The sequence below is a fragment of the Amphiura filiformis genome, chromosome 11, assembly GCF_039555335.1.
Source record: "Amphiura filiformis chromosome 11, Afil_fr2py, whole genome shotgun sequence".
Taxonomy (NCBI): Eukaryota; Metazoa; Echinodermata; class Ophiuroidea; order Amphilepidida; family Amphiuridae; genus Amphiura; species Amphiura filiformis.
Genome location: NC_092638.1, coordinates 64,600,325 through 64,619,215, shown reverse-complemented (window position 1 = coordinate 64,619,215; position 18,891 = coordinate 64,600,325). Strand labels below are relative to the sequence as shown.

The following is an 18,891-nucleotide window of genomic DNA, read 5'->3' as shown; positions in this document are numbered from 1 at the left end:
GAGTCGCCATTAGCACACATGCATTGCTACTATCCAGGGTCTTCAGGATGCCTACAGTTTTGGGGTCAAAGGTCATTAAGGGGTTACTTCCGGTCAAAAACCAAAATTATCAAAAATTAAAAAAAAAATTTATCTCAAAATGTAAACAGACCAGAGCAATATAACCATCATACATGAATTGGTATTACCTGATGTATGCACGGTATTTTTATTTTGGGGGTCAAAGGTCATTAAGGGTTCACTTCCTGTTTTTAGTTAAATAATTTTGAGAATTTTTATCTCAACAACTAAACATAGTAGAATTTTTTAATTAAAATCAGAACAATGCATTTTGTCGTTGTACATAAGGTTTTTTTTTTCATTGAGGTCAAAGGTCATTAAAAGGGTCAAAAGGTCAATTAAAAATTTAAAAAAAATCAAAATCCATTTATAAATTCCGATTAAGCTGGAATTCACCAGGAATATTCCTTATGACATCCTGAGCAGTATGTAATATTTTGCGGGTCAAAGGTTATTAAGGATCACTTCCGGTTATCAACAAAACCGCCTGGTGGCTGTGCTTTCATGGGTCGCAGGTGACCGCAACCGATCGTATATCTTGTTCTTCTTTCTTTCTTTCTTTCTTTCTTTCTGTCAACATTTTACATAATTGGCTCTAGCTCCCTAATTATTTGACCGATTCTGACCAAACTTGGGCAAAGGCTCCACTACACCAGGCTTTACATTTGACATGACCCATTTGGGGTCAAATGTCACGCATGAGTAGTTTTGGCTAAAAATGCGATTTTTACCAAAAATGCTTCTTCTTTACAGATTACATGGTAGCGCAATGAGACTTGGTCATCGGCATCGACTATAGTTGGAGTCTATGGGGTAAACACAGATTTGGGGTCAAAGGTCATTAAGGGGATTTTTTCTGCACATAACCAAATAACTTCAAAATGCTTCTTTTCCTACAGATTACATGGTACAGAGATACGATTGACACATATGCATTGACATTAGCTGGTGTCTATGGGGTAAACACAGATTTGGATTTCAAGGTCATGAAGGGGTCAAATAGGTTAGATTACTGAAAATTACCTTAAAATTCACTATTTGCTGCATATTAAGTGCTCTGATCATCAGAATAATGCCAGAATGACTATAACATTGGGTGCATATAGGGTTATAATCAGATTTGGCTTGAACATGGGGAGGGTCTGTTTTGGGGTCAAAGGGGTAAAATTCTCAAATTTGTCCAATTCGAATGAAAATTAGTATATGTGATCACGATATGATTCAAAATATGATGGAGGTCATTTCAAGGTCACCAGAGGTCACCTAAAGGTTAAAAGGGGTAAAATTCCAAAATTCGTCCAAATTAACTTTAAATTAGAATATATAATATTGATGTGATTTAAAACAAAATGGAGGTCATTTCAAGGTCATCAGAGGTCAACAAAGGTCAAATTGTTTTATTAGCTAGATTGTTATTAAACTTAATGCCTACATCTTTCACGAAAATGCAATTTTGTTTCTAATCTTTTCAAGGTCATCAGATGTCACTTCAAGGTCACGGCTGGACTTCGCAGCCTTACAGGGATGCAATATATCTAGTTCTTACCTAGCCGGGACACCGGCTAGGTCTTGAAATGCTACCGGATCTTTCTTAAGTTAGGCGGGCAGCCTAACTTATTTCTTTCTTGCCATTTCTTTCTTCTTTCTTCTTTCTTTCTTTCTTTCTTCTCACAATTTGCTACTACTTCCACATCCTTGATCGGATTTCACCAAACTCAGTCACAAGCAGTATTGTGTAGCTGGCTACAAAAGTTATGGGTTGTTTAACGTCGGAGGTCATCCAAGGGGTCACAGGGGTCAAAAAAGGTCATGTTAACCGAAAATACTCCAATTGAGCTGAAATTTATATGCAATGATCCTTATGACATTCTAAACATGCTTAAAATATTTTAATATTCATTAAATGTCATTAAGGGTCATAAAGGGGTCAAAGGTCAAGTTTTTGAAAATGCTCCAATTGAGCTGGAATTTAAATGCAATGATCCTTATGACATTCTTAACATGTTAAAAATATTTAAAAATTCATTTAAGATCATTAAGGGGCAACAAAGGGGTCAAAGGTCAAATTTTCAAAATGCTTCAATTGAGCTGAAATTTAAATGCAATGATCCTTATGACATTTTTTACATGTTTTAAATATTTCAAAATTCATTTCTGGTCATTAGGGGTTATACAGAGGTCAAAGGTCAAGTTTTCAAAATGCCAGCTTTCCACGATGAATGTACATTAAAACGGCAATTTATGAAACAGTCTTATTAAAATTAATACTATCCAGCACCCAGCACAGTATTGCTTGATCAAATCGTCACAATCATCCGCTTAACTTACCTTGTGCCCTTGCAAAGGGCACAGTTACTCTAGTTACCTAGCCGGGACACCGCTAGGTCTTGTGATGCTATCGGATCTTTCTTTCTTCTTCTGGCAACAAATTCAAAATGCTTCTTCTCCTACATGTTACATCCTACAATGACGTCACTTGCACATATGCATCGGCTATATCCAGTGTCTATAGGATGTTCACAAATTTGGGGTCAAAGGTCATTAAGGGGTCATTTCGGTATAAAACGAAATATCTTCAAAATGCTTCTTCTGCCACAAATTACATAGTACGATGATGTCACTTACACATATGCATCGGCTATATCCAGTGCCTATAAGTTATTCACAGAATTTGGGTCAAAAGGTCATTAAGGGGTCATTTCCGGTCTGAAAGCTAAAAATATTCAAAAATCACTGCTTTTACAAATTACATAGCAGAGTGTTGTCATTAGCACACATGCATTGCTACCAACCAGGGTCTTTGGGGTGTCTACAGTTTTGGGGTCAAAGGTCATTAAGGGGTTACTTCCGGTCAAAAACCAAAAATCATCAAATATGTTCATTTTTTAAATCTCAAAAGCGTAACCAGACCAGAGTGATATAAACTTCATATAATGCATTAGTGTTACCCGATGTATGCACGGTATTTTTATTTTTTTTTGTCAAAGGTCATTTAGACGTCATTTCCGGTTTTAAGCTAAATAACTTCAAGAATTTTTATCTCCATAACTAAGCATAGTATATTTTTTTAATTTAAACTGTAACAATGCATTTTCTCGGTGTATATAGGATTTTTTTATATTGGGGTCAAAGGTCATTAAGGAGGTCAAAACGTCAAATTTGCAAAAAAAATGTTTAAAATTACGGAAAAGTAGCTGTATCTCAGCCTATTGAAGACGGATAAAGCCCCTACATGCTACAGTGATGCACCATTAATGGTGTGAGATGTCCATAATAGCCGCTTAGCCGGTCAAAGGTGAAACTTTAAGTTAAGACTGGCATTTCCGGCCCGGCTAGGTCCAGATCTGTAACCAGATCTAGTTTCTTCTTTCTTCTTCTGGCAACAGATTTCAAAATGCTTCTTCTCCTACATGTTACATCCTACAATGACGTCACTTGCACAAATGCATCGTCTATATCCAGTGTCTATAGGGTGTTCACAGATTTGGGGTCAAAGGTCATTAAGGGGTCATTTCCGGTATAAAACCAAATGTCTTCAAAATGCTTCTTCTTCCACAAATTACATGTGATGGTGACATGCTTAGGTCATGTGACTTTAATTTGGTCGGCGTCTATAGGGTGTTCACAGATAAGGGGTCAAAGGTCATTAAATGGGTCATTTCCGGTCTGAAAGCTAAAAATATTCAAAAATCACTGTTTTTACAAATTACATAGCAGAGTGTTGTCATTAGCACACATGCATTGCTACTAACCAGGGTATTTGAGGTGTCTACAGTTTTGGGGTCAAAGGTCATTAAGGGGTCGCTTCCAGTCAAAAACCAAAAATCATCAAATATGTTAATTTTTTTTTATCTCAAAACGTAACCAGACCAGAGTGACATAAACTTCATATATGCATTAGAGTTACTCGATGTATGCACGGTATTTTTATTATTTTGGTCAAAGGTCATTTAGACGTCATTTCCGGTTTGAAGCTAAATAACTTCAAGAATTTTTATCTCCATAACTAAGCATAGTAGATTTTTTAATTTAAACTGTAACAATGCATTTTCTCGGTGTATATGAGGTTTTTTTAATATTCGGGTCAAAGGTCATTAAGGAGGTCAAAACGTCAAATTTGCAAAAAAATGTTTAAAATTACGGAAAAGTAGCTGTATCTCAGCCTATGGAAGACGGGTAAAGCCCCTACACGCTACAGTGATGTACTATTAATGGTGTGAGATGTCCATAATAGCCGGTCAAAGGTCAAAGTTAAGACTGGCATTTCCGGCCCGGCTAGGTCCAGATCTGTAACCAGATCTAGTTCTTTCTTTCTTCTGGCAACCAATCAACTGCATCTAGCTCCGCAAGGGATTGACATATTTCAACCAAACTTGACCCAAAAGACCACTGGGCTAGGCCAAACCTTCCATTTGACTTTGACCTTGCTGTGACCTTTGACCTAGCTATAATGGTCAAAAATGTGATTTCACAAAAAATGCTACTCCTTCCACAAATTTCATGCGATGAGGACATGGTTATACCATGTGACTCGACTTTAGTCGGTGTCTATAGGGTGTGCTCAGATAAGGGGTCAAAGGTCATTAAGGGGTCATTTCCGGTCAAAGTCTAAAAATATTCAAAAAATCACTGTCTTTACAAATTACATAGCAGAGAGTCGCCATTAGCACACATGCATTGCTACTAGCCAGGGTCTTTAGGATGCCTACAGTTTTGGGGTCAAAGGTCATTAAGGGGTACTTCGGTCAAAAACCAAAATGTTCAAAAATTTTTTATCTCAAAATGCAAACAGACCAGAGTAATATAACCATCATACATGAATTATTGTTACCTGATGTATGCATGGTATTTTTATTTTGGGGGTCAAAGGTCATTAAGGGGTCACTTCCTGTTTTTAGCTAAATAACTTTAAGAATTTTTATCTCAACAACTAAACATAGTAGAATTTTTCAATTAAAATTGGAACAATGCATTTTGTTGGTGTACATAAGGTTTTTTTTTCATTGAGGTCAAAGGTCACTAAGGGGTCAAAAGGTCAATCAAAAAAAAAAAAAAATCAAAATCCATGTATAAGTTCCGATTAAGCTAAAATTCACCAGGAATATTTCTGATGACATCCTAAGCACAATGCACGAGCAGTTGACCCCATCCGTGACCCAAGGGTCAAGTTATAGGGGTCAAAGATCAAGAGTCGGCTTGTACCCGTTCTATGGAACGGCGGTTTCTAGTTACAAGCCGACGACGGAACGTCGGCTTGTTCTGTCTTCTTCCAATTCTTTCTTCTTCTTCTTCTTTCTTTACCTAGCCGGGACACCGGCTAGGTCTTGTGATGCTATCGAATCTTTCTTCTGCTTCTTTCTTCTGGCAACAAATTTCAAAATGCTTCTACTCCTACATGTTACATCCTACAATGACGTCACTTGCACATATGCATCGTCTGTATACAGTGTCTACAGGATGTTCACAAATTTGGGGTCAAAGGTCATTAAGGGGTCATTTCCGGTATAAAAGCAAATATCTTCAAAATGCTTCTTCTTCCACAAATTACATGTGATGGTGACATGCTTATGTCATGTGACTTGACTTTAGTCGGTGTCTATAGGGTGTTCACAGATAAGGGGTCAAAGGTCATTAAGGGGGTCATTTCCGGTCTGAAAGCTAAAAATATTTAAAAAATCACTACTTTTACAAATTACATAGCAGAGTGTTGTCATTAGCACACATGCATTGCTACTAACCAGGGTCTTTGGGGTGTCTACAGTTTCGGGGTCAAAAGGTCATTAAGGGGTCGCTTCGGTCAAAAACCAAAAATGATCAAATATGTTCTTTTTTTTTTATCTCAAAACGTAACCAGACCAGAGTGACATAAACTTCATATATGCATTAGTGTTACCCAATGTATGCACGGTATTTTTATTTTTTGGGTCAAAGGTCATTTAGACGTCATTTCCGGTTTTAAGCTTAATAACTTCAAGAATTTTTATCTCCAAAATTAAGCATAGTAGATTTTTTTAATTTAAACTATAACAATGCATTTTCTCGGTGTATATCAGGGTTTTTTTATATTGGGGTCAAAGGTCATTAAGGAGTTCAAAACGTCAAATTTGCAAACAAATGTTTAAAATTACGGAAAAGTAGCTGTATCTCAGCCTATGCAAGACGGATAAAGCCCCTACGTGCTACAGTGATGCACCGTTAATGGTATGAGATGTCCATAAACTTTAAGACTGGTATTTCCGGCTCCGGCTAGGTCCAGATCTGTAACCAGATCTAGTTTCTTCTTTCCTCTGGCAACCGCAATCAACTGCATGTAGCTCCGCAAGGGATTGACAGATTTCAACCAAAGTTGACCCAAATGACCATTGAGCTAGGCCAAACCTTCCATTTGACTTTGACCTCGCTGTGACCTTTGACCTAGCTATAATAGTCAAAAATGTGATTTCACAAAAAATGCTACTCCTTCCACAAATTTCATGCGATGAGGACATGGTTATACCATGTGACTCGACTTTAGTCGGTGTCTATAGGGTGTGCTCAGATAAGGGGTCAAAGGTCATTAAGGGGTCATTTCTGGTCAAAGTCTAAAAAATATTCAAAAATTCACTGTCTTTACAAATTACATAGCAGAGAGTCGCCATTAGCACACATGCATTGCTACTAGCCAGGGTCTTTAGGATGCCTACAGTTTCGGGGTCAAAGGTCATTAAGGGGTTACTTCCGGTCAAAAACCAAAATTATCAAAAATGATAAAAAAATTTTGTCTCAAAATGTAGACAGACCAGAGTAATATAACCATCATACATGAATCAGTGTTACCTGATGTATGTATGGTATTTTTATTTTGGGGGTCAAAGGTCATTAAGGGGTCACTTCCAGTTTTTAGCTAAATAACTTAAAGAATTTTTATCTCAACAACTAAACATAGTAGAATTTTTAAATTAAAATTGGAACAATGCATTTTGTCGGTGTATATAAGGGTTTTTTTTCATTGAGGTCAAAGGTCATTAAGGGGGTCAAAAGGTCAATCAAAAATTTAAAAAAATCAAAATCCATGTATAAGTTCGATTAAGCTGAAATTCACCAGGAATATTTCTTATGACATCCTAAGCACAATGCAAGAGCAGTTGACCCCATCCGTAACCCAGGGGTCAAGTTATAGGGTCAAATTAAACTTGTATTCAGCGTCTGTTGACTCTAGTTTTATTATTTCTTGTGTTTTCAGTTCACATATGGTACTATGAAGAAGGATACGATGCCGTCAAGAAAATGTCAGAATACCTATGGGAAGATAAGGTCAGTATTAACCCCATCAGAGCTACCTGCCGATTGGCCAAAAAGAAGTTTTCATTATCGATTGGACCAATCAGCAACATTGTCAGAATAATTTCACCACGCAAAAAAATTGGGGTGAATTATCTGCAAAGCTCCGTTCTGATTGGTGATTAAAGTGAAGATATCACATAATTGACCAATCAGAGGCAATGTTTGATTGGCAGGTAGTGCTCAGGGGGTTAAGCAGAGAAATCAAGATAGGAGAAGTTGGAATTTGTGTAGATCCATGCCAGTACTATTGGAAGTCGGCCATATTGCAATCATATCGTTATGAGTTTGGCAGACAGCCAAATCCGTATTTGTCTGTTGGTAAATTCATGTTACACATGAATTTATTTTGAATTAGTGAACAAGGGATCAACGCTTTAGCTCAAGAGGGCAGAATATCATTTTTTAATGGTGATCATCGTCGACTGTACTGCGCCGCACCATTTATACCTAACCTTGTTTGCCGCCCTCTTTCACTTATCACGCTGAACGCCATTAAAAAATGAGCTAAAGCGCCTGATCCCTTGTTTAAAATAATTCATACATAACATGAATTTATCAAAAAGACAAATCCAGATTCAGCTGTCTGCCAAACTTATAACGACATAACATGTAGAGTACAGACCAATCTAGTGTATTACTATAGCATCTTTGGGTGAAGGTCAAAATCAAATTCATATTGGTATAAACAAGAAGATACAAAGGTTGTGAATGTATATCACTTACTGTAGGGGTTGTTATCAGTGCAGTAATCACAGCACATGCAGCTTGTAAACAAGCATGCACTGATAATGTTTATCAGGCTCATGGTTTATTATTTTGCTTCATTCAGAATGGTAGTCTGGTTTGTCCTAGTCTAAATTTAATCCTGTCTTGCATTGCTTTATTAGGTTACATGAGTCAGACATTAATGTTATTTGGTTTACTTAGTTCCACATCAGGACTCAAAATACATAAGAAATTTCTTCCCTTTTGGTTAAGGGCTGGGGTATGAACGTTTGGACAGTATTTATTTTGGGACATTAGAGCACATCAGACATATCGAATTGCATTCTGAATACGGAGAATGTCTTTCACATATCAAATAATTTTGATTTTTTGAAATTCGCAATTTAATACATATTTTATGGCAAATCATTAAAAATTGATATTTTTGATATTTAACAGTACTCTAAGTAAACTTACTAAATCTGATGATTTATACTTAAAGAGTATGTAGGTGGGATGAAAAGCCGACGATCAATTGAAAATTTTGACCTTTCGTATTGAAGATATGGATTTTTTTCCCAAAACACCAAAAAAATTAGGTCTTTTTTGGAAAAAAATCCATATCTTCAATATGAAATGTCAAAATTTTCAATTGACCATCGGCTTTTCCTCCCAGCCACATACACTTTAAGAATATATCATTAGATTTATATAATTTACTTCGAGGACTGTTATATATCAAAAATTTGAAAAATATCAAATTTTTATAATTTTTCATAAAATTTGTATTATATTGTGATTTTCAAAAATGAAAATTATTTGATATCAGAAAGACATGCTTCAGATTCAGAATGCAATTGATAGGTCTGAGGTGCTCTCATGTCCCACAAAAAATACTACTCGAAACGCAATAAACGCTCATTCTAGATCCCTTAAACCAGGGGTTGGCGACCTTTTTGAAACAGAGTGCCAATTTTAAAGTATTTGTTCAGGCATATGTCAATGAACCTGCCCTCATCTTTCAAGATATCTTCGGACTACAGAGAGCAAAAGAATTAAGGTACCAGTTATGTCCACCCCTGTATATTCCAAAGAAAGACAAATATGTCAATGTTAAAACAACCAATACCTGTATCATTTAGCACGCATTTAAGACCTTGTTGAAACAGTGATCGAAAACGCAAGGAAGGAACTAAATCAAAAAGCTGTATTTTTATGTTCTAATCAATGGAAGCATGGTGCTTGTTCTCTTGTTCGAGAATGTGTTGTGTACAAATCAATAGCGCATCCAATGGCAATCTACAGCTTTTGAATTTGCATCTTCCTTGGGATTTATTTCTTGACCAATTTCAACGAATGAGGTCTTAATTAAATCTGTGCTAAAAGATGCAGCTATTGGCTGCTAGTTCTTATTTAGGATATTACAGGGATGAAAATAAGTGGTCCTTTAGTTCTTTTACTGTCTGTACTTCTATACTGAGTAAGTGATTGACAATAACATAGTTCACTTGTTCAATTGTGAATATACTGATGTTATGTTCATTATTTCATTTTGCAGTTTCACAAGGTACAGCAATGTTGAACTAGCCTCTAGGAATATGTAGGGACAACATGCATGCAAGAAATAGGGAATATGATTCCACAACAAGAAGATAAAAACAATTACACCAGAAATACGACACTAACACTAAACAACAACAACAACAAACAAGTTTGTTTCCTGTAGGGCACATATATTTCTTTTGGGAAGCAATTTTATCGCATTTTGTTTTTTACATTTCAGAAATCCGGAAGAACCTATATTTTTGTTCATGAAATTCAGAAGAAAACCGGCTTCAAAATATTTTTCTCATAGAAACCAATGGGATGAAACCAATACCACATTAAAAATCAATATTTACCTTTCCAAAAGATCTGCAATACACTGCACCCACAATGCGCAAACACTGGCAACATTTTTCAGTTTTATTCATCTTACTGTGGATCTTTAACTTGTCACTATCCAAGTGCAGACTGTCCTTACACATCCATCTGCATTCATTGTTTTTATGATCACCATTCACGAACAGTGGTCGTCCATGTTTCATGTGTGTCCGCTGTTACATACTAGATTCTTGTGTCTGTATCCTTGTTTACTAATGCTTTCAAACACACCCCACACAAAAAAGAAAATATTCTGTGTCTCGCATCTTGGATTCAGAGCTGCTAACCCTTCTTGATCCTGCAGAAGACTTCCTCATTTGCTGACAATCTTCTGTCTTCTGCAAAACATATTAAATCTTCTGCATTTACAGCCATCAGGCTAAAAAAATCCAAACAAAATCAATTATACACCCACTGTTCTGTCCTTTTAGGGTTGAGTAGCCTTGGAAAGGCATTTTTAAGGGCCTCAAAAGGCTAACATCCAGGGGCGCTGATCCCGCAAGGGCTGCTGCCCTTGGCGCAAGAATGCCACATCCTAAGCTTTTTTTACACTTTGCAGAAATCTTTTGCATTTACATATTCCAATGTTGGCAGCTATGTGGATTTTAGACCACCTGCAGGAAGCAAACATATTTATATTACATATAAATATAAAAACGTTGACCATAGTCAATCAGAATGTATCACGCAACTAACAACACAGAAAATAATTTTCAAAAAAGTACAAAATTTTTTATAGAAGATAATACAAGGTAGACTAGGATAGCAAGGTTAGACTAAGATAGCAAGGTTAGTGGCTGGTTTGGTGCAAAATGCAATGTTTTAAGCTGTTATTATCATTATCATTAAAATATTAAATATAATTGGGAAAAATGGTTTGTCAGGTTTCCCAAGAGTCCCAAATTTTAGTAACCCACTCCCTGAGTCTTATGGATGCAAAATCTCTGTATTGGGAGATTTATCAGGAAAGTGTCAAGTAGAAGCATGGATATCATCTGATATGTGACTTCTCAAAGCATATTGCTCTATGGTAAAAAGGCTTTTAAACTGGGAAGTATCCTTTACCCATATTTGATTGCATGACATCAGTTAGGCTTAACATTGCAGATAGCTACAATCAAGGAAATTAATGTTGGCACACTCTGGCATACTAAATGTAAATCGCCACCCCTCTCCCCAGTTCAATGTTGATGAAAGCACTTTTTCCATTGGGCTCTCCAGTCTCCCCAACATTGATTGAGGGGGAATGGGGGGAGGGAAGGCGAAAGGAGAAGGTATGTACTTCTCATCAAACATACATTTTGTAGTTATACTAATTTCACTGAACTATCAGAGCAGCAATGAAAAGTTCCAACTTATTGTCAAGGTGTGCCAACTATTAATTTTGTTGATTGTAGCTACATTGGGCCCAGTTGATGTCACAGCATGAACAGTGTTTAAAAAATAAACAGGCCTTGCCATCTAGATTTTAAAGGCGAGTGGTTAATCACTCGCTAGCATGATGCTAGGCGAATGGCCGAATTTTTACAAATATCACTTATTTGGGTATAATCAAGTAAAGCTTTGGTCTTAAAACGGTATCTATACATATATGTTGAAATGCATGGGAAGCACGCTAAAATGTTTGACTTTCTCCGCTTGGAGGGGACAAAATCGATTAAATGCTGAATTGGTTGATTCGATGGTAGATTTTGGGAGATGCGCGGCGAGTGATATTAAATGTCTATGGCGAGTGGAAAATCGCTCGCTAGAAATCGAGTTTGGGCAAGCGGTGGCGGCGAGAGCGATCGCTCGCCTCAAACGGCAAGGCCTGAGTAAAGACTCCTTGGAGTGGTAATTTTAATTAATTTCAAGTAAATGAGAGTCTTATCTGAGTCTTACTTAAGTTGCTTTGTTATGAAAAATTTTGCCAGAATTCACCCATAGTTCTCATATTAATAAATACAGTGTGTGTTTGATATTATACAGGAATATTTAGATTACAAGCGACAGAGATCTGAAATGATAACAGACAGAACCAACTCCCTCCTATTGCCCTTTGCATTCTGGGGTGAACCACCAAAACGTGAACCAGGCAATCTCTATGAACTAAGGAGCTACCATCTCAGGGTGAGTTGTTATTGTCAGTTTGTTTGTGTTTTTGTTTTGGTGGGGGGGGGGGGGGCAACAAAACACGAACCAGACAATCGATACAAATCTCTATGAAGTATTAAAGGTGCTCTCATTTCAGGTAGGTTGCCATGTCAGTTAGTTACCTTGGGGGTTAGCTACCAAAACTAGAACCAGGTAATCTGGATGAAGTAATAAGGACATACCATCTTGGAGTGAGTTGTATCAGGCTGTTGCAACTCATATACTAGCGCAATACAAAAAGGTGGCGACAGCGTCGGCTTTCCCTGTGTATTACTCTGCGCTTAAATGGCGTCCATCATGGGCGGCGCCATATTGGAAAAGTAAAGAAAAATGCTGCTGCCACCACGATAGTACTAAAAGCTACGTAAAAAAATATGCGTAGTGCTGTGGAGACTTATGCTAATTAAAGAAAAATGCTGCTGCCATCTACGTCCACATGTTGCAAGCGTGACGATCGCTGACCTCACATCGACGAACAGAGTTGCAATTCCATTTCTATTCTTCTTCCATGGTTGTATTGTTAGCTGTCGGGGGAGGGGTGTGACCCACCAAAACAAAAACAAGTTGTAAGAAGTAATGTTCCTGGAGTCCATTTCACTAAACTTTATGAAAGGTCCCTGTAGTAAATCCCTACCATTCGTAAGCAAGTTTAGTGAAATGGAACTTACGACTCGTCATCAAACTATTTTGAGACTTACACAGCTTCGTAAAGTTTAGTGAAATGGACCCCTGATCCCTATAACCATTATGAGTTGCTCAGTATCGATTGCTCTATATACTTACTGCCTTATTTTCACTTTTATTTCAGCCTGGAACACTTATTGAATGGGCAAATAACTGGTAAGTAAAACAATCACATAAATGTATTGATCAGTATAATGGGTCATCAACTTTTGGGTTGGAATTGTTTTGTTTACGTGTCCACTAGTAAATTTATAACCAGGAGGGTGAGAGTTCATAAGAGTAATGCCGGGTCAAGCGGTTACAATGCTGGACCTAAGATACATCATTTTTTAATGCATGCATGTTTGTCAGCACAGCTTTAAAGTTTGTTCGGCTTATATAAGGCGGAAATTATTCAGCTTTTGTTACTGCGCTAGGCAATAAAGTCCCAACTCACGCTCGCGTAAATTTACATAAGCGTTTGCCAGTCACGCATTACGCAATGCACAATAAGCGTACGCACTGCGACCAACAGCGTGCACGCAATTCTATATCAATACACAGTGCTATGAGTCTTATTTTTTCCACCTTATATAAGCTGAACAAACTTTAGTCTTCTCCGCCTTCGCAACACACTGTGTGGAGTGACTGGAATCGCACTGACAGCGGAGGAGAATACTAGCTGGTTAGAAAGTCTAATTGGTCTAATTCTATCAAGCATATAATACCTCAACAATCACCGTCACATTCCATCAATTTACTACAGAATATATTGTATGCTGGACATACAATTTAAAATTGTAAACCTGTTAACTTATGTATTTTTGTTCTGAAGGATTACGACACAGAATAACACCATCCACACCTATGACAAATCATCTGAATTGTTACGTCATTTCCGGTTGCCTTTCCCTAATTTATTCAAGTTCCATGTTCTAACATGCATGTACCTACTCCCGATTAGAAAAAAAACATTTGCAAACAGTGCTTTCAAGATGTAACCAAAGTGTGCATTTACTACCTCTTTACTGTATACAGGGCTAAAGGTATTGAAGCTAGACGAGAAGGCGATGAAAATGTGGCTGGGTTTTTCACACAAATAGGTGACTTGTACCTTGTACATCATCTATGGGGTAAGTTATATTAAAGTTTTGATTGCTTTTGTGAAAGAAGTTTATTGCATTCTTTATGTTCTTTAAGGGACTGATAAGCCAACAAAAGCCTTTCACATAACCAAGGTGAGGTTCTTGGCATTTACCACAAAAATTGTCTCTCTCTCTCTCTGTGCTGGGAGAGTCTGCCCTCTTCAGTCCTTGACCTATGCCGTTCACTCCAAATTGGGGGTTGAGTGGTAGCAACCGCATCACAATGTCCTGCCAAAACTGCTCTGTTATAATTGAAGACAGAATTTAAAAGACTTTGCGTCTGATGTCATCTGTCAATCAAACTCAAGCACGGTTTGTTTACTAGTTGCTGAATGTGGCGGTAAAACAAGGCGCTTTATTGTTAATTTTGTACCTTCAAATATACAAACCATCTCAAAAGTTAGGTCTTAATACTTGGAAACTCTCTTTCTTTTTGCCATTTTCTGCGATTCCTTTTCTCTGATTGACACCAGACGAATTGACCTTCTTTTTACGTGCTATCAACCAGTCGAGGGTCGTAAGGAGTTTGATTGACACGGACGTCAGACGCAAACAAGTCTGTTAAATTCTGTCTGTAATTATATCTGCTGTAAGTTCTTTTGCAGTCGGCTACTAGTAGCAGACAGTCTGTCCACTTCTTTGGTGGTCTCCCTGGATGAGGCATTCAAATGCTATCTTGGGAAGGTAGTATCTGTGAACAAATTACAAAACAGTTACCGCCTTCTTGCTTGGGAGACGGGTAGTATTTGAATCAGTCTGCCCACAATATAAAAATGCTGTATCTACAAATAAATAACACTAGATTTCGCGGTTCTCGGGTTGTGCGCTTCTCGTAATAGGCCTGTCTCTAATTGCCCCACACCCGTTACCCATATAGCTTCCCTGACCTATAGTAGTTCAATCGGGAGAAATGTCAACCCAATAAGGCCTAATATTACGGGTTATAGGCCTTACCTGATTATTTTATTAACAGATTATTTTTATCATAATGTTAACCATTCTGGAGGACCTTGGGAATAGTCATGTTCTGCTGAAATAGGCCAATGCACGCGTTCCGTATTGAAATATGTGTTGAAAGTAGGCCTAATGCTTTCCGATGCACGCACTGCGGCACTCCGCGTTGTTACTACGCCATAGCGCCCAGCGAGCACGCGATTGTGCACCGCTCGAATGCGAACCGCGCGGACGCGATAGCGCGCGGACAGAGAGACGGACGGACGGACACGCCATAAATAGTATTATGATAGCAGATACTAGTTTGATTTGGGCGGCAAATATTTTGAATCGGTCTGCCCCAAAAGTAAAAGGCAGTATTAGCTATAGATGAATCCGACGAGCCAAGTGATGGTCAGATTAAGTCTGCCATAGCTGGGGGCTATCCGCGCCAAACTAGCTTAGTTCGTTTGGATTGCGATCCAAGACGCCCACTATCGCGAGCGTATCATAGCGCGTAGCACTTTTGCCGCATCACGGGAGCGGTAAACGCTGCACGCCTATGATACTGACGTCGCGTAAAATGGATGGATGGCCCCCAGCTATGGCCGCTAGTGAGGTGTAGGAATGTGGCTCATCGGATTCGTCTATAGTCACTGGCAGAGCTAAACTCAGAATGTTGTGTCTGCCGTCAGGCAGAGACACAAAGTGATTTGTTGCTGACCTACGCAGTACAGCGTAATCAGTCTGATTGACAAAATGTCAGACGCAACTTTCCAAGTTTATCTTTGCCGGGGACTTTGGCAATTAGCAAAGCAGATACTTTTACTTGGGAGGGGCAGGAGTACAGAATCTTATTGGAGGTTACTTCCAATTTTTAATTTGATCTAATTTTGTCTGCTATGAAATAGAAGGAATTAGTCATCTGTGTACATTTTAAGTATTTACAGTTCTAGTTATGATAAGGGGCACAGAATCCTCCGGGGCAAGTTGAAGTACAATAATCATAACCTTGAAGTTCAAAAGGGTTGTTAAACTGCAGAAAAGTTCAAGATATAGCAATAACTAGTAAAAGTTAAGTTTTAAAAACTTATTTTTGTTTTATTTTAAGCTCATTATAGCATACAAAAATCTGGAGATTACGCAAACAGATCCGTGAGTCATCATGGAGGAAACCAGGCTGGGATGAATGTGTAGCTTATACTGGTAAGTTATCTGTACACAAAGGCTTATTCCATTTAAATATGTCTTACCCGTATGGAAGATTTAAGAAAAGTCTTCCACAGAGGGAGTATGTTTTTCAAATTGAATTGGCTGGAGTTAATTTTGAAATCCATACTCTCCTGTATATAGCTTTGCCAATATCTTCCACAACTGAAGTGAGTATTACAAATGGAAGTTACCCAATTGTCTATTCTATTGGAAACCCATACTCCCTCTGTGGAATACTTCAAGCTAAATCTTCTAAATGGGGAATGTAGATTACAAATGGACTAGCCCCAAAACACAATGTATAAAGTTTTCTGATAAACAGTGTAGTTTACAATCTTAAAGCTGGCTGCTACACTACACAAATCCTATTGGACCACCTGCACAGGTACATCTCCAAGGTACTTGGTTGGTATTGTACAGTACCAAGGGAGTACCAGTGTAGTATCAGTGCAGCACCACTGCTGATTGGTCCTGTGCAGTAGCACCATTGGTACTGTGTAGGTACTCTTTGTTTACCAGTCAGGTACCTTGACGATGGTGTACCTGTGCAGGCGGCCACAATAGGAATCTTGTAGTGTAGTTGATAGCTATCAATAATACTACCCCATTCTCATATCACAACTTCAACGCTGTAATCACCAACCATCCGACACCCCCTGCTTGTTGCCCTTCTCTTCATCCTGCTCAGCTTTAAGGAAGAGTGCACTCGATTGGACTTCCAATTATCTATAACAGAGCGCAAAAGAATTAATGTACCAGTTATGTTTACCCCTGTATATCCTAATCAAAGACAAATATGTCAGAATTAAAACAAGCTAATGCCTGTTTTTTTATATGTCAGAATTAAAACAAGCTAATGCCTGGTTTTTTTAGCTCTGATTTAAGACCTCATTTGTTGAAATTGGTTGAGATTTAAAGAAACAGGGATCTAAAATCTAAGAGATGGCCGAGCGGTTAAGGCGTTGCGCTGCCGGCCGGCCGGGAGATACGATCGACGAGGGTTCGAGCCTTGCCTTAGGTGAAAATTCTCTTCCCTCCCAAAAAGTTCCAATATGGTCGGGAATCTTTCAATTAAGTTCAGTAATTTAATTTCAGAATTTAATTGACGAATTTCTTCTCGCCCCCATACACTGCTTAGCACGTGCAGATATAGGTAGTGTATGTGCGACGTCCGTGATTCGGAAGTCATGTAAAGCCGTTGGTCCCATGTTTAGGAGGATTAATCCCTGTGCACGTTAAAGTGTCAGAGCTATTCGAAAAGAGAAGGGGGATCATCCCCAGTTCTGATATCTGCACTCAACCCTCTAGGTTCAAGAGGACAAGATGGGCGCGATACAACTGTACATAGGTTGTCTACCCATAAAATCCTGTAGAATGTAGAATGAAGGAACAAAATCAAACGTTGCACTTGTATGTTCTAATCAATGTAACCATGACACTTGTTTTAATCAATGAAAACCACAGCAATAGTTCTCTTTTTTGAGAACGCTTTGTGTACAAATCAAAAGTGCATGCAATGGAACAAACTGCAATTTTTGAATTTACACCTTCCTTGGGTTTTTGAATCATTGTGTCTTTATTTCTTGAACAATTTCAACGAATGAGGCCTTAACTCCAAGCTAAAAGATGCAGCTATTGGCTGTTGGTTCCAATTCTGACATATATGTCTTTCGTTAGGATATACAGGGGTGAACATAACTGGTACCTTAAATATTTTGCGCCCTATACTTTGTTTCCTCTCAAGGTTTATTGTGATATATGTGCGTATTTTGTTGTGCTCATTCATACTTGTCCTGATCCTTTGATCTCCATGCCTCTTTGGTGAGACGTGTTCTAACAAGTAGATATCTCTTTTTTCCACACCCCTTACCCCAAACCACCCCCACGGATGAATGCATAGCAGCTTATTCTGGTAAGTTGCTGTAATGCACCAAACAAATATGGCACTTCCTGATGTGCGCCCCCAGTTTATGGTGTAAAAAAAAGTAGGTCTCGTCAAGGTAACACAACGCTACCCCAATTGTTCAGCGATGTGCCGATGGTTCATGTCAGGCAATTCAATCAGCCAGTTAGAACCTCACTTTTGTGTTTAGGCAGGCTACACTCTGAATTGCAAAAAAGGTGCCAAAGTTTTCTGATAAACAGTGTAGTTAAAAAAGTATAAATGATACCTCCCCCTTCTTTACACCCCTCATACCACCACTTCGACCCACACCACACCCTCCTTGTCATCCTTGTCTTCCTCTTCAAGAAGAGTGCACTCTTGTGGATTACCAATTATTTTACTTTCGTTTTATTTCATGGTTGGTATAACATTTTGCACCCAGATGTAGCAGTGATGTCAACGTTTTGAGGCAGCTGTTTACGTACGCATCTATGCGGTATCTATCAGCATGTGTGTGCACGGTAGCGTTTTGAGCGAACGCTAGCTATAAGCTGCACCCAATGATATTCGCACTGACGTCACTGTCACATCAGGGTGAAAAATGGTATACAGTATGTGTTGTTAGTTGCAGTAGTGATTCATGCAAGCTAAGTTAGTCCTAAAAGCATATAATTGTACAAGGGTGATGTGTCGGAAGCTCAGATGAAATTTATGCAAAAAAGATATTTTATATTTGTTTCTATTTTTAGTATAAAGGGGTATTTCGTGATTTTAGCATCCACTTTTAGTTTGCCGCCATATGTTATTGCCCAGATGGTATGTGGAGCTTATGTTATTGCCCAGATGGTTGCCTGGTTGTTTGGCTGTCTGTCTGGGCGGAAGCAAAACCATTAATCCACTGTGCAGCTT

At 38.3% G+C, this 18,891-nt stretch overlaps 1 protein-coding gene across 1 annotated transcript in view; it reads left to right on the top strand.

The window, feature by feature from the left end:
- The window catches only part of LOC140165150 (protein NipSnap homolog 2-like), a 42,935-nt gene that overhangs the window by 16,398 nt on the left and 7,646 nt on the right, over positions 1–18,891 (top strand). The window contains 6 exon segments of the mRNA XM_072188591.1: positions 7,283–7,353; positions 11,980–12,120; positions 12,953–12,984; positions 13,846–13,940; positions 16,007–16,023; positions 16,025–16,091. Coding sequence (XP_072044692.1) covers positions 7,283–7,353; positions 11,980–12,120; positions 12,953–12,984; positions 13,846–13,940; positions 16,007–16,023; positions 16,025–16,091 — 423 coding nt within the window.